Genomic DNA, 14,031 nt, shown 5'->3' with positions numbered 1-14,031 from the left:
CCCCCCGTTCCCCTCCCATCCCCCGCCCGGCAATGCCGGGTACTTCTGCTAGTAACTTATAAAGCAGGCGGTGTAGTGATCACTCCCCCCCCCCCCCCCCTCCTTATTTTGACTCTGTGACTAAAGTAAACGTAATCAACTTATCAGGCCTAAAGTGGAGATAAGATAACCAAAATACTTTCACATTCAAACCGTCACACCAAACCCCGAGGGATTCTTACAATTTATAGATTTAGCGTTGCAATTAAACATAAACGTTCATCAAAAACTCATTTCATAAAACTACATAATGTATTGTACTTGTATTAATACATTGTGTGTAGAATAATCCGTTATAAACGTGTTTTTAATCTAAATAAACATCGTCCCTCCAATCACGGGGCTCGAGCGAGTCCCTCTATTAATGTGCTAAAGACCATAGCAACCACATTCCGTAACTCGTCTCCAAGGACGGACACGTGACCGCAGCGTAAAGCGGAGCGAGGCGGAGTGATACAGCGGAAGGATTCAACGGTTTAAATGAAGCCGCGATGCGGCGGATTTTCATTGTGACCTTCATCCTGATGTCGTTACTTCCGCCACCAAAGGTGGATGGAGGTTATGTTTTCACTCCTGTCTGTTTGTCCGTTTGTTTGTGAACACAATATCTCAAAAAGTTGTGGACGGATTCGGACGAAATTTTGTGGAGATGCAGCGTGTGTGACAAGGACGACATGATTAGATGTTGGTGAAGATCCGGATTCGGAATTCGGATTCGTTTGCAGTGCATTGTTTGTTGACGAGGGGAAAATCCTGGAACAGTGAGTTTACTTTATCTATCATCGTTTGTGTCAGTTCAGCTGCACTTGCGAAAAATGATGCTTGTGCAGAAGCAGAGTAATGAAAGCAAGGCTCAATAAATGCCTCTATTATGGAAAATATGTGCAAGAAGTTGGAATTTTAACCGGGATTTTTTTACCGAGAAATTGCGTCAATCAATTTATCTCGGGACCGTCCCGAGACCGTCTCGAAAGCCGAAACCGCCGGGATTTCGTCCCGGTCTCGGCTCGGTTGACAGCCCTAAGTTGGTGCCACGCCCGTGACCCGGCGGCTTCTCCCCCCTTCTTCTCCGTTCTTGGCCTCGTGCATAATGGAGTTTTGGCGGTGTGATGCCAATGAAACAGCCCAATGCAACGGCGGCGAACGCCGCCTTACTGGCACTTTAAAGAGACGATTGGGGAAGTTGAAGGGGGCCTATCTTATTTGATTGATGCAACGTAGAGTCAACTATTGGAAACACAGCCTTACCTGGAACACATAATAACGAATCATAACTATGAAAAGGGCCTATTGTTCGCTACGTGTTGCAATGTGGACTAACTCGGGGACGACCTCTGACCTTTACAATAAATGGAGGTATTTACAAAAAGAATTATTTACAAAGGGTATATTTACAACAATTTACAAGTGCAGGGTTCTCAAAACCCTAACAATACATTCCATAAAAGTTGGACTTGTAATGAAACGACGAATAGCGGGGAATTTTTCCCCATACGAATGAATGTAATTAGGGGGGATGTGTTCCAACACTTGGTTTACGTCGTACAACACCACTCACCAAGCCGAGCAATCAAAAATTCCGTATGAAACGCACAAAACAAAGGAGACTATAACGAGCAATCGAAGATTGCACACCCTCTCCCAGACATGTTTTGTGTGGTTTTATAGTACGTATTTTGTAGATGTACTTGCATTCTAATTGTACCATACATACTTTATAGACGTACTCGGTTGAAGAAAAAAGAAAAAAGATCACGTGTAAAAATTGTTTAAGAAATTGATGACTGACATGCAAAACGAAGAATAGCGGGAAGACTTGTAGCAGGGAGCCCTGTATCTTACACTTTATTAAATAAATTGTTTTGCGACTAGAATCGATTTCATTTGAACTGTTGATGTCGGCCTAATGTTCAGACCTGCTGCTAAACCATCTGAAAAGTGCTCCACAACTCTGCAAGGGCCTACATTTACAACCTCTCATGTATTTAGTTTACGTGAGTTTCGGTATTGCTTGAATTGAAAAGAAAAAGTCAAATCATTTAACGAGAACACATTGCCTTATGCATCAGCTTCTTTTTTCTTTTTTTTTCTCGCTTCAGTTAAATTGTGGTCCACCAACCTCGACAATTCGGTGGGTAGCATCGAAGCAAAGGCGAATGTGTGCTGTGTGAAGTTCAGCCCACTGTCTCGCTACCATTTGGCATTTGGTTGTGCAGGTGAGTACCCAGTTTGTTTACTTTGTGCGTTTCATATAATTGGTCGGAACGTCGGCCAAATGCTGCACATCACCAGATCTACTGGATAAAAAAAATATTGAGCCTCTAAGCTTCACCTTTTATTTTGCTTTTGTTAACCAGATCACTGCGTACATTACTATGACTTGAGGAATACGAAGCAGCCCGTCATGGTTTTCAAGGGTCACCGAAAGGCCGTGTCCTATGCTAAGTTTGTCTGCGGTGAAGAGATCGTATCTGCGTGAGTCTTTCTCTTCATCTTGAGCTCTATCACCCCCGTCTCATTTCCGTACCGTGCGTCTCAAATTCCGCACCCATCCCACTTGTCTACTCTGCAAACGTCATCTTTGCCAAGTTGTGAAACGCTCCTTTTTTTTTTTCTTTTTCTTTTTTTTGTGGTTTTGTTTCGATTGCAATGTGACCATTTGTGTAACATTAACAGCTCGACGGACAGCCAGCTCAAGTTGTGGAACGTAAACAAGCCCCATTGTCTGCGTTCATTTAAAGGCCACATTAATGAGAAGAACTTTGTGGGCCTGGCATCGAATGGTGACTACATTGCTTGTGGTACGTTTCCACATTATGTAAGAAGTCTCTACTTGTTTATTTTATTTGGGTTTTTTTTTTTCGTTGGCTTAACCCATCCATCTCGTTTTCTTTTTAGGAAGTGAAAACAATTCTTTGTATGTGTACTACAAAGGATTGTCCAAAATGCTACTCACTTATAAGTTTGACACTGTGAAGAGTGTTTTGGAGAAGGACAAGAAGGAAGATGATGGCAGTGAGTTTGTCAGTGCTGTGTGCTGGCGTGTCCTTCCTGATGGAGTAAGTTTATCTGTAAGAGCCATTTAACAAAAAATGAAAACGATGACGTTTTATTTCCTCCACCACCAAAGGTGGGTGGAGGTGATGTATTCACATCCGTGTGTCTGTATGCAGGATATCTCAAAGTTATGGACGGATTTGGACGAAATTTAGTGGACAGGTTGGGTGTGACTCGGACAAATTCATTTGATTTTGGTGACTATACAGATCCTTATGGTAGAATTTTTTTTAAAGTGATCTTTTGCATCGACAGTTATGGCCAAAACAACATATGGCACAATGAAAAAGTTATGGACAGATTCGGATGAAACATGGTGGATGAGTTGAGAAGATGAGAAGAACAAGCAAGAGATTGTGTTTTAGTTCAGGTCTGGATGCAGATCCCAGTCTATCATTGCGATGCTAAATGTAAACTGTTCAACCGAGCACAGGTATGCACTCTTCTGAGTGCCGTTCTTGTTTATTTTTGGGTTTTTTTGTCTCACTTTTACAGATTGTGATAACTTTTTGGGGGTTTTGAATGTCAAAATGAACATTCAGATACAATTAGTCAGGGAAAGGCACAGGCATACATATGCATGCAGAATTAATATATATTGTGAAAAATGAATCGCAATTTGATAACCGAGACAATCATGTAGGTTGACATCTTTAGACCCTCCAACCCCCGCCGATCGTTTCACTGATGGATTTAATCCAAAGAGAGCATGTTCTACTTTACTAACATATTGCATGTCTGTCTGCTAGAAGTGGATGTGAAATGTTTGAAGTTGTGAAAAGTGGAAAGGTTTAAATGTGAAATTTGTGAAATGTGATAAGTGAATATAGATATATATAATGTGAAAAGTTAAAATAATAATAATAATAATAATTTTATATATATATATATATATATATATATATATATATATATATATATATATATATATATATATATATATATATATATACTCAATACTCAGAGGCAATGTATTCAGAGGCAATACTATATATATATATACTCAGAGGCAAAAGTTATTGTGACATGGAATTTTTTCATTGGTAATCTTGTGAATGGATTTTTGGATTTGAACCAGAGGAAGAGTGTGTTAAAATGGTCGAAGAAACACAACCAAGCAGTTGTTCGAATTGCACGAAATTTACAAGAAGCATGACATATTCGAGAAAAATGGCCAGCAATGTTCACTTTAAAAGGCCAGACTAACCAGACGCTTATCATTTCCACTCAATGCAGTCTGAAGAAGTGCAGAAGTCAGAAAAACACCTCTACTCATCGTTCTGGAACAAGTTCGACATGCCACGCCTCGGGGAAAATGACTGATGGAGAGCTATAGGTATGCTTCAGTCTGGTACCTCGCAGCGTGATGTTGCTCGTCGATTCAACGTCCATAGAAACACCATTTGGCACTTATGGCGACGTTTTCAGCAAAACAATCAAGTTATGGACCGTCTCCGTCGTGGCCGCCCACCAGTAACGACCCCACGTCAAGACCGATGGATTCGATCCACGCACCTCCGACACAGGTTCCAGCCAGCAACCCTTACAGCCCGTACCATACCTGGCAACAGAGGTGTATCTGCGAGAACAGTTCGACGACGTCTACGGCATCCGTGCAAGACGCCCAGCCCGACGGCCAATTCTGACGCCAGAACATCGATATATATATTTATATATATATATATATATATAATTATATATACACAGTGCATTCAGACCCCTTCACTTTTTTCACATTGTGTTATGTTGCAGCCTTATGCTGAAATCGTTTAAATTCATTTTTTCCCTCATCAATCTACACTCAATACCCCATAATGACAAAGAGAAAACAGGATTTTGGAAAGTTTTGCAAATTTATTAAAAAGAAAAAAGTTAAATATCACATTGACATAAGTATTCAGACCCTTAACTCAGTACTTAGTTGAAGCACCTTTGGCAGCGATTACAGCCTCAAGTCTTCTTGGGTATGACGCGACAAGCTTTGCACACCTGGATTTGGGGATTTTCTGCCATTCTTCTCTGCAGATCCTCTCAAGCTCTGTCAGGTTGGATGGGGACCGTCAGTGGACAGCCATTTTCAGGTCTCTCCAGAGATGTTGGATTGGGTTCAAGTCAGGGCTCTGGCTGGGCCACTCAAGGACCTTCACAGAGTTGTCCCGAAGCCACTTCTGCGTTGTCTTGGCTGTGTGCTTTGGGTCAGTGTCCTGTTGGAAGGTGAACCTTCGGCCCAGTCTGAGGTCCTGAACGCTCTGTTTCAGGTTTTCATCAAGGATATCTCTGTATTTTGCTCCGTTCATTGTTCCCTCAACCCTGACCAGTCCCCCAGTCCCTGCTGCTGAAAAACACCCCCACAGCATGATGCTGCCACCACCATGCTTCACCGTTGGGATGGTATTGGGCAGGTGATGAGTGGTGCCTGGTTTCCTCCAGACATGATGATTAGAATTGAGGCCAAACAGTTCAATCTTGGCTCCAAGCGGGCTTTCATGTGTCTTTCACTGAGAGAATTCCGTCTGGCCACTCTGCCATAAAGCCCAGATCGGTGGATTGTTGCAGTGATGGTTGTCCTTCTGGAAGTTTCTCCCATCTCCACACAGGATCTCTGGAGCTCAGCCAGAGTGACCATCGAGTTCTTGGTCACCTTTTACCTAGGCCCTTCTCCCCCGATTGCTTAGTTTGGCCAGGCGGCCAGCTCTAGGAAGAGTCCTGGTTGTTCCAAACTTCTTCCATTTAAGAATGATGGAGGCCACTGTGCTCTTGGGAACCTTCAATGCAGCAGAATTTTTTTTTGGAGGCTTCCCCAGATCTGTGCCTCAACACAATCCTGTCTCTGAGCTCTGCAGGCAGTTCCTTCGACCTCATGGTTTGGTTTTTGCTCTGATATGCATTGTGTTACATGTTCCTCCCCGACCTCCTGGTCTCGGTATACCTCCGAACCCCGAGAGGAGCCACGGCAGAAAAAATATGTTATTCCGTGTCAAACTCATTAATGAAACCACACCAATGGTTATCAACAAACAAATAATATATTAAAAAGCACACAGGAAGAACAATACAACAATGGTAGCAATCAACCATACAATCAATATCTTAAGATGGTACCATCTTCTCAAGTAACCTAACTCAAACTCACTGCGCTCCCAGTGAACAGAACAGAACACTCCTCAATGTCTCTATAACTCAGAGGGGATCCCGGCGAAGAGGCGATGAGGCGAGTAAGGAGGTGTAGGCAAGGCGTGGACCGTCACGTGGTCCAAACCAACAGCACACGGGCGGTGGAAAGAGAAATCCCAAAGACGCGATCCAGACGTGTCAATTCACCGTTCAATCCGTGAATTGCAGTGTAATCTTCACACACCGCTTTAGTGCACACCCATCCCGGGCATACCACCGGAGGGTGAGGCCAGCTGACGCGGCAAAAACCTTGTTCAGTGAACGACGCGCGAGGGTCAAAATGGCGGACGGCTCTTACTCGAGCCGTAACCTATAGGCGAGGATTCTCCGGAACCTCAACGCCTATACCTGAATACGCAGGTTTTTCAATACTCCCGCGATAACACCAATCGTACGAAATTCCTTTCACTGACTCAAAGTTCACTCGTGACCTTCGCTCGACCACGCTCGGTACGGAGCTTCAAGACACGTCCTTTCACTGTCTCCTCACGCCTTCTTCTTCTTCTCTATCGTCGTCTTCCGGCTTCCTGTCTCTTTTCCATGAGCGCTTTTAACCTTGTAACCACAATAACCATTTCCCTTAAACAACAATAACCATAATACTTAGAACCAACAACAATAATAATAATAACAACAATAATAATAAGTGCCGAATCCGCAACAATTGTCATCTCTGAGACCATATATAGACAGGTGTGTGCCTTTCCAAATCATGTCCAATCAATTGAATTTACCACAGGTGGGCTCCAATCAAGGTGTAGAAACATCTCAAAGATGATCAAGAGAAATGGGAGGCACCTGAGCTAAATTTCAAGTGTCATAGCAAAGGGTCTGAATACTTATGTGAATGTGATATTTAAGTTTTTTCTTTTTAATAAATTTGCAAAACTTTCTAAAATCCTGTTTTCTCTTTGTCAGTATGGGGTATTGAGTGTAGATTGATGAGGGAAAAAATGAATTTAAACGATTTCAGCATCAGGCTACAACATAACAAAATGTGAAAAAAGTGAAGGGGTCTGTCTGAATACTTTCTGAATGCACTGTATGTATAAAAGATTTTATAATCTATGGCATGCTTATTTATATTTGTTTTTTTATAATTTATATAAATTTTCTTTTATAATATTTATTTTTTATATAATTTCTTTTTGAAATTCACAAATTGGTTAATAGTTACGCAAGAAAACCGCAAAACTTCACCATTGCTGAGCTCGTGCTTATTTTGGTATTTCTTATTTGTTATCCGGGTGCTTGCTTGCTTGTCTTTACAAACGGTATTACCGTAGTTGCATTCCCATGCCAACTGCAAAACTGTCGGGCCACGTGTTGTACAAATTCTGGCGGTTGTATATTTTAATAATGATCTGGAGATGGAGTTGTGGAAGTGCATATTAAAGACTTCTGTTGTGTATAGTGCCGTTTGTACAGTTTTACTAAGTCAGTCACGGAAGTTTGACAGATGATCAAATATTCCTCCTACATATATAGAAAATATAGAAATGGGCATTTTGGTTTTATTTATTTCCTGTGGTCTCGGTGCAAGATGATGTGGCTGCAAACTGTGACACAACGTTGTGAACTTTCAAGCAACCATAATTTGATTGTCTTTCGGCCACTGCGAGTTACCCAAATCCAACATTCTGTTCTGCGCCACTCTTTGTGGAACCATGCAATTATGGAGAATTCGGTGGAGCTCCATACCTCCATCAGGCTGAACAGTTTACATTTTGTATCCCACTGATAGGCCGGATGTGGATCCGGAATTTAACCAAAATCGAATAATTTTGGCCTTGTCTCGCACCCAATCTGTCCACCACGTTTCGTCCAAATCGGTCCTTAACTTTTTGAGTTATCCTGCTCACAAACAGAGGTGGAAACATAATAATAATAATAATTCATTTATTTTGTATAGCGCTTTTCATGAAGCCCAAAGGCGCTTTGACAGAGTGCAAAACACAATGCATAACAAAACATGAAAACAACAATTGCAAAAACACAAGAATCAATAGGGAAATATTTAAAGCAAAAGGAGGGAGAAGGAGAAGTGATAGTCAGGGGTTAAATGCTGTGGGTTGAATGTTGAATGCAGTGCAGTTGCAGTTGAACATAACCTCTGTCCACCTCTGGTGGCGTAGGTAATAAACTTGCAATTTGTTTGATGACTATACCCGAGTTGTTGGTTTGTAAACTTGTTCTCTGTGATTATTTGAGGTGACAAAAAGTTATTTTCCTAACTCTTAAATACACGCCCCACAATACTTCGACCTTTGTGTATTTGGCGTGCCATTTAAAATATCTGTCCCATTACTTAATTCTATTATTGTTTTGTTTTTTTAAATCTCATGTTCAGGTGACTTTTTATTTTCTTGTACAAACCTCCTTATTTGACTTGTCATAGTTTACAATTCTTGCATGCTTCTCAGTACATACTGTGCTGCAACACTTGCATGACAATTCATCCCGCAGCTATTGCATAAGTTGAGAACGGACTGACGTTGACATTTCGATGGATTGTTATCATTTTAACCAGTCAAGTTTGGTGTTGGCACATTGGCAGCCAAGCTGTACCCATTGGGAGAAGCTATGCCTTTGAACCGGACTTCTCCATGTCTGTGTTTTACCCAGCTTCTCCCGAAAGTAAAAAAAAAAAATGGTAGATCTCTGTCTGTGTCACACGAGAGTTTTCGTGACCCGGCTCGTTCCTCTTCCTACAATTGTGCAATTTTCTTCAACTTAGAATGATCTTTATTCTTCCACGCTTTGTTTACAAAGTATACTTACTGTTGGGATGTTTTTATTTATTTATTTTTAAACTCAGTTAATTGTCTGTGGCCTGCGTAGGTGTGGCCTGATGTGCCATTATGTTGTATCGGTATTCTATGCACTTTTGGATATCTGTTTCAAGGTCTTCAGTCTGTATTGACCCACTCGCCTCCATCCCCCCCTCCCCCCCCTCTCCATCCCGCCCATTGGTGTGGATGTTCCATTTTATCGTGGCACCATTTGCATTCAAATCTGATTTAATTCTTGCCGCAGGAATCCAATGTACTGGTTGCAGCAAATAGCCAAGGTACAATCAAGGCAAGTAAAAATGACCAAAACGGGAGCATTATCAATGCTTTTGCTGTGTGGTAACCCTTTCCCCTAACATGACGGCCTGAAAGCTCCGTAAACAACGTTTGTGCTGTTTGTTTGAAAATGCTGTATTTATGGGGATTTGAGGGGCTTTTCACCCCTCAGCCCAAATTGGGCTAAGGGGTATTGTCGTCCGGGCGGGCGTCCGTCAACTTTTGGTTTCCGTCAATTTTGAGCAGAACGGCTTGTCCAATTAAATCCATTTTTGCAGTGTGTGTTGGGGTTGTCGAGGAAGGTTCATGGGCGTGCTGCGATTTTCAATATGGCCGCCACGGCAGCCATCTTGAAATTGGTTTCCGTCAATTTTGAGCAGAACGGCTTGTCCGATTAAATCCATTTTTGCTGTGTGTGTTGGGGTTGAGTAGAGGAAGGTTCCTTTCGAAAATGGACGCGCTGCGATTTTCAATATGGCCACCATGGCAGTCATCTTGTAATTGGTTTCCACCATGCATGGGCTGAGGGGTTACACCCGCTTTGCGGTGCTATTTATTTTATTGTGCCGACGAAGTCGCCGGAGGCATGTTTTCAGGTTGGCCGCCCGTCCGTCCCTGATAGCTTTTCGTTACCGTGATAACTTGAGAACGGATGAAGGGATCTTAGTCAAACTTGGTGCAGGTATGTACAATGAGGTAAAGCTGAACCGATTAGATTTTAGGGGCACGAGGTCAAAGGTCAGAGGTCATGATCGGTAAAAATCCTGTTACCACGAAAACCTGTGAACCAGTGATGGGATTCTGACTAAATTTGGTACAATTATGTAGAATGATGTAAATATGAAAATCCCAGTGTCCTTCGTGAGGAGTAGGGGAGCTATCACCGGCACCCTGAACAAATTGCAAATTCCTGCCCTAACCTTTGCATCATTGGCACAGCTGCGCACCCCCTCTCAGCTGCAGCTGCAAAAGTATAGTGCCGTTTTAAACAAGAGCATTTCTTTCCAGTTAATCTGCTACTCCATCTTTTTAAATTCGAAAAATGTATAAAACTTTGGAGAATATTTGAAAATAAATGGTTTTGGAGCACTTGTGTGAACAGCAGCATTTTATTCATTAGGTCTGCACTCTCCACCTTGTCATACCAAATACGCAATTTGTTGTCTGTCTGACCATGATACATTCCATCGTCACTTTTCCAATCTCAACCAAACCTGGCAGGGGGATTAAGGGTCACACGATCCCCCCTCACAATCTCCATGGGGGATTTCTGCCTTGGGTGCATACATTAAGGTATATAAATAACTTGTGCCACCTGCCCATTGTTGCCTCGTTTTCCCTGAGCAGTCATTCTGTCTTCAACTTTCCCCCACCATCCGAGGTGCAAAGGTGGGCGCGATTCGGAAAATTTTAAGTCCGCTTACCGCTTATCCGCTCCGCCAGCCCGTGTAGTCCGATTCGCTTATCCGCTTCAGCGGCCGAAAATCTTAGTCCGCTTACCGGTTATCCGCTTATCCGCTTCGATTCGATTTTTTTAAAGCGCTTCGACGTTTTTAAAGCGATTTTTGACGTTTCTAAAGGGAATTTAATGCTTTTTAAGCCTAAATAGCCATTTCTAACTACTACAAAGACAAACAAAGCTTTTAAGATCAAAAATATACATTTTTATTTAAATACAATTTATTCAAAATTTATTGAAATAAAGTTTTCCACTCGACTCTACTCTACTCTACAGTTAATTTAAATATAATTTTAATATATGCAAGTTACATTAAAGAAAAATCAATTTGCCCGTCCTTTCTTTGACAAGAGAGTCTACTAGTCAACAGACTAACAGTCTGTTGACTAGTCCTCGTCTTCCTCCTCCACCTCGTGGGCCTTCTTGAGGATTTGGAGGTTGCCCTTCATGAAGACGAGGGCCTCGAAGTTCGGTGCAGCCAGGGCCGACCTCTTAGGTGGAGCTGAGGGGTCAGGGCGCAGATCTCCTGACTGTCCTCCACGTCCCCCATCATGTTGACCGCCGGGTTGTGGATGTCGCTGTGCTGGGACTGCTGGTTTGCGTCGCTCGTGTGCCTGTCCCTGGCACTGCCGCTGGGCTGGAGAGTCAGAAATCTCTCCATCCTGACGTTATTGCCGCTCTAGCGTCCAATAAAATATTCAGTTTTCACTTATTATTCACTTAAATAAATATTCACAATTCTAGAGTAACGGCTCAGGCTAACAGCTGATTTGGCGAATCGCGATGCGCTTTAATTTTTCGGTAGTCCGCTTACGCTTATCCGCTTCGGTTTCCGGGGGTTGTTCCGATTCGCTTATCCGCTTCGAAAACGTTAGTCCGCTGCAGCGGATAAGCGGATAAGCGGACTTTCGAAGCGGACCGCCCACCTTTGCCGAGGTGCCACAAATATCCTTCACTTCTCAAAACATCAGGCATTCAGGCTCTTGCCTGGGAAATCACCTCATTAAGGCTTTGAGTCAAAAGTCCAAAAGCACTCCTCAAAACAGCAACAACCTCATCCCACACATCACCATCCTGTTTTCCTTCTGCCCAACAGCCAATCGCAGGATCTCAAATCTTGGGTTAAACCATGTGAGTCAAACTCTGGGAAGGAAGTTAGGGGGGATGAAGAAGAAGAGGTCACAGACCATAACAGTATACATTATGATGCAAAGATGAACTGATTAGATTTTGGCATCAAAGGTCAGAGGTCATATCAAGTAAAATGTGATACTTGAGAACAGCTGAATGGATTTAAATCAAACTTGGTACAAGTATGTATGATGATGTAATAATGTGGGCAAAGGCATATCGGTCAAAGCGTGGCGTTCTAGTTTTTATTATTTTCTGCACTGACCGTGACATTATACACCACCCAAATAAAGGGATTTGTTTTCTGATATTGAGCTGAAACTTGGTTGGGAACACTTATTGCAAAGCAATTCTATCTCTTGTTTTGCTTCCACCCAAAATGTTTTATCTCTTTGTTTTGTCTAGGTCCTGGAACTCGTGTGACAGTTTGCATGGACCAATGGTTTGCTTTGTTCACAATCAACTGCCAGCCATCCTGAAAGGCCCCATGCACTCGGTCTCTTGGTTCACTCGTTCACCATGCCACGGTGCTACATGGTGCACATCTGAAAAGCAATACCCAAAATACCTGGCATGTGCAAATGAATTTTATTTGGTGCGATGTCACTTAAGGACATAAGACTTCAATGTGATGATGGTCTTTGAGGCAGATGTCAATGACTGATGCCTGTTTCTGTCAGTGTTTGCATGGCAGAGAGGTGGAAAAGCATGTGCAGTGTGGTGCTCACCATTTGATATTCAATGGTTATTTTGAACTGTCTTGAAGAACATTGAAAAAAACAACAACTTGGCATTCCACTCTGTAATCTGCTGTCCATATTTACATTCCCCTGCCCCCCTTTCCTAAAGTGTGTGCGCGTGCGTACGTGCACGCGTGTGTCCACCGTGACTTTTTTTGTTGACTTGTAAAGTAGCAGTTTGTATACAAAAACAAATTGCTGTGAATATTTGCATTTGATGCAACAATGCATTGTTCTAGTGTGGTGTTAATTCCTTTGGTTTCTTGTTGACAAAGAGAGCAGATTTGGTGTAATTGGCTTATTTGGTTGAATTGAGCAGGAAACCTTGAAGTACTTTCACATAAATTCTGCAAGAAATATTTTGTCAACAATCGCATGTATTCATGGAGATTAAATGTTTAGATATTCCAGTAGTTTGGCAAAAACAAAAAGCAGGTTCGCAATATGATTTTGATGTACTGTTGTTGTTTTTTTGTTTTTTTGTTTTTTTTCCAGTAATTACGTACCATTTTAATGGAACTGTGATGTTGGAGTGTGAGGTGATGTCGAGTATTATTTAATACTGTTTTATAGCAGGAAAAAAACAAACAGGTGGATGTTCATTATGCACTTGGTGTCGGCCCACTGAAGTTTCTGAGATTCGTTTTTTGTTTGGGTAGAGTGTATTTATTTAAAATGCAATTTCAGTTGATGAACTTAAGAATAAAATTCATTTTAAATTTAAAGTGTGTATTTTCTTGTTTTCAGGACGTTTTAGTATGCCATACTTCCTAGCAATGCTGTCCAGCAATTGTTGAAAAGAGCTGTTTGTGACATGCAAGTAGCATGGTCATCTGTGACATTGTCATCTGTAACATGTTAAGGAGAACCCCGTGCCCTTCCCCTGCTCCTCCCCCAAAGTTCACTTGGAAATTTCTTCTTTATTCATCTTTTATTTTCCGAATGTTTGTGTGTGCCATGGAATTTCAATGAAACTTGCTAATAATAAACGCACGCCTTAGTTGTGGAAACTTTTTTGTAGACAGTTTGAAAACATCGAAATTGCATCTAATGATTTGTTCATATACATTATTGTGCTTTCAAAGATGTTCCAAACAGACTGAATAGCATTGACAAGGTGAGGGTGGTGGGCAGGAGTCCTTTTTTGATTCTTGACCTGTTTTTTTTTTGTTTGTTTGTTTTTAAATACTTTGCATCTTTTCTTTTTGTTCTCTAAGACTATGTTCCAACATAGTCTTAGAGGGAAGGGATCACACTTGGTTCTTCTCCACAAGTGGGTAAATTGATTGAAGAGGAATAAGAACACTAGGGAGGTAGATGACTTCACGAGGATGATGAAGGGAACGATTGTAACACGAGGTGG

At 41.9% G+C, this 14,031-nt stretch overlaps 1 protein-coding gene across 2 annotated transcripts in view; it reads left to right on the top strand.

The window, feature by feature from the left end:
- The window catches only part of COP1 (COP1 E3 ubiquitin ligase), a 90,330-nt gene extending 76,652 nt beyond the window's left edge, over positions 1-13,678 (top strand). For both annotated transcript variants that reach the window (XM_068125233.2, XM_068125232.2), the window contains 6 exons: positions 2,139-2,255; positions 2,397-2,514; positions 2,716-2,840; positions 2,938-3,098; positions 9,307-9,351; positions 12,334-13,678. In XM_068125233.2, the coding sequence (XP_067981334.1) occupies positions 2,139-2,255; positions 2,397-2,514; positions 2,716-2,840; positions 2,938-3,098; positions 9,307-9,351; positions 12,334-12,351 (584 nt within the window). In that variant the 3' untranslated portion in view covers positions 12,352-13,678. The remainder of the gene's footprint in view (positions 1-2,138; positions 2,256-2,396; positions 2,515-2,715; positions 2,841-2,937; positions 3,099-9,306; positions 9,352-12,333) is intronic.
- Positions 13,679-14,031: the final 353 nt, after the last annotated feature.

This window comes from Myxine glutinosa, chromosome 8 (assembly GCF_964187855.1).
Source record: "Myxine glutinosa chromosome 8, kmMyxGlut1.1, whole genome shotgun sequence".
NCBI lineage: Eukaryota > Metazoa > Chordata > Myxini > Myxiniformes > Myxinidae > Myxine > Myxine glutinosa.
This window is presented reverse-complemented; position numbering and strand designations above follow the sequence as displayed.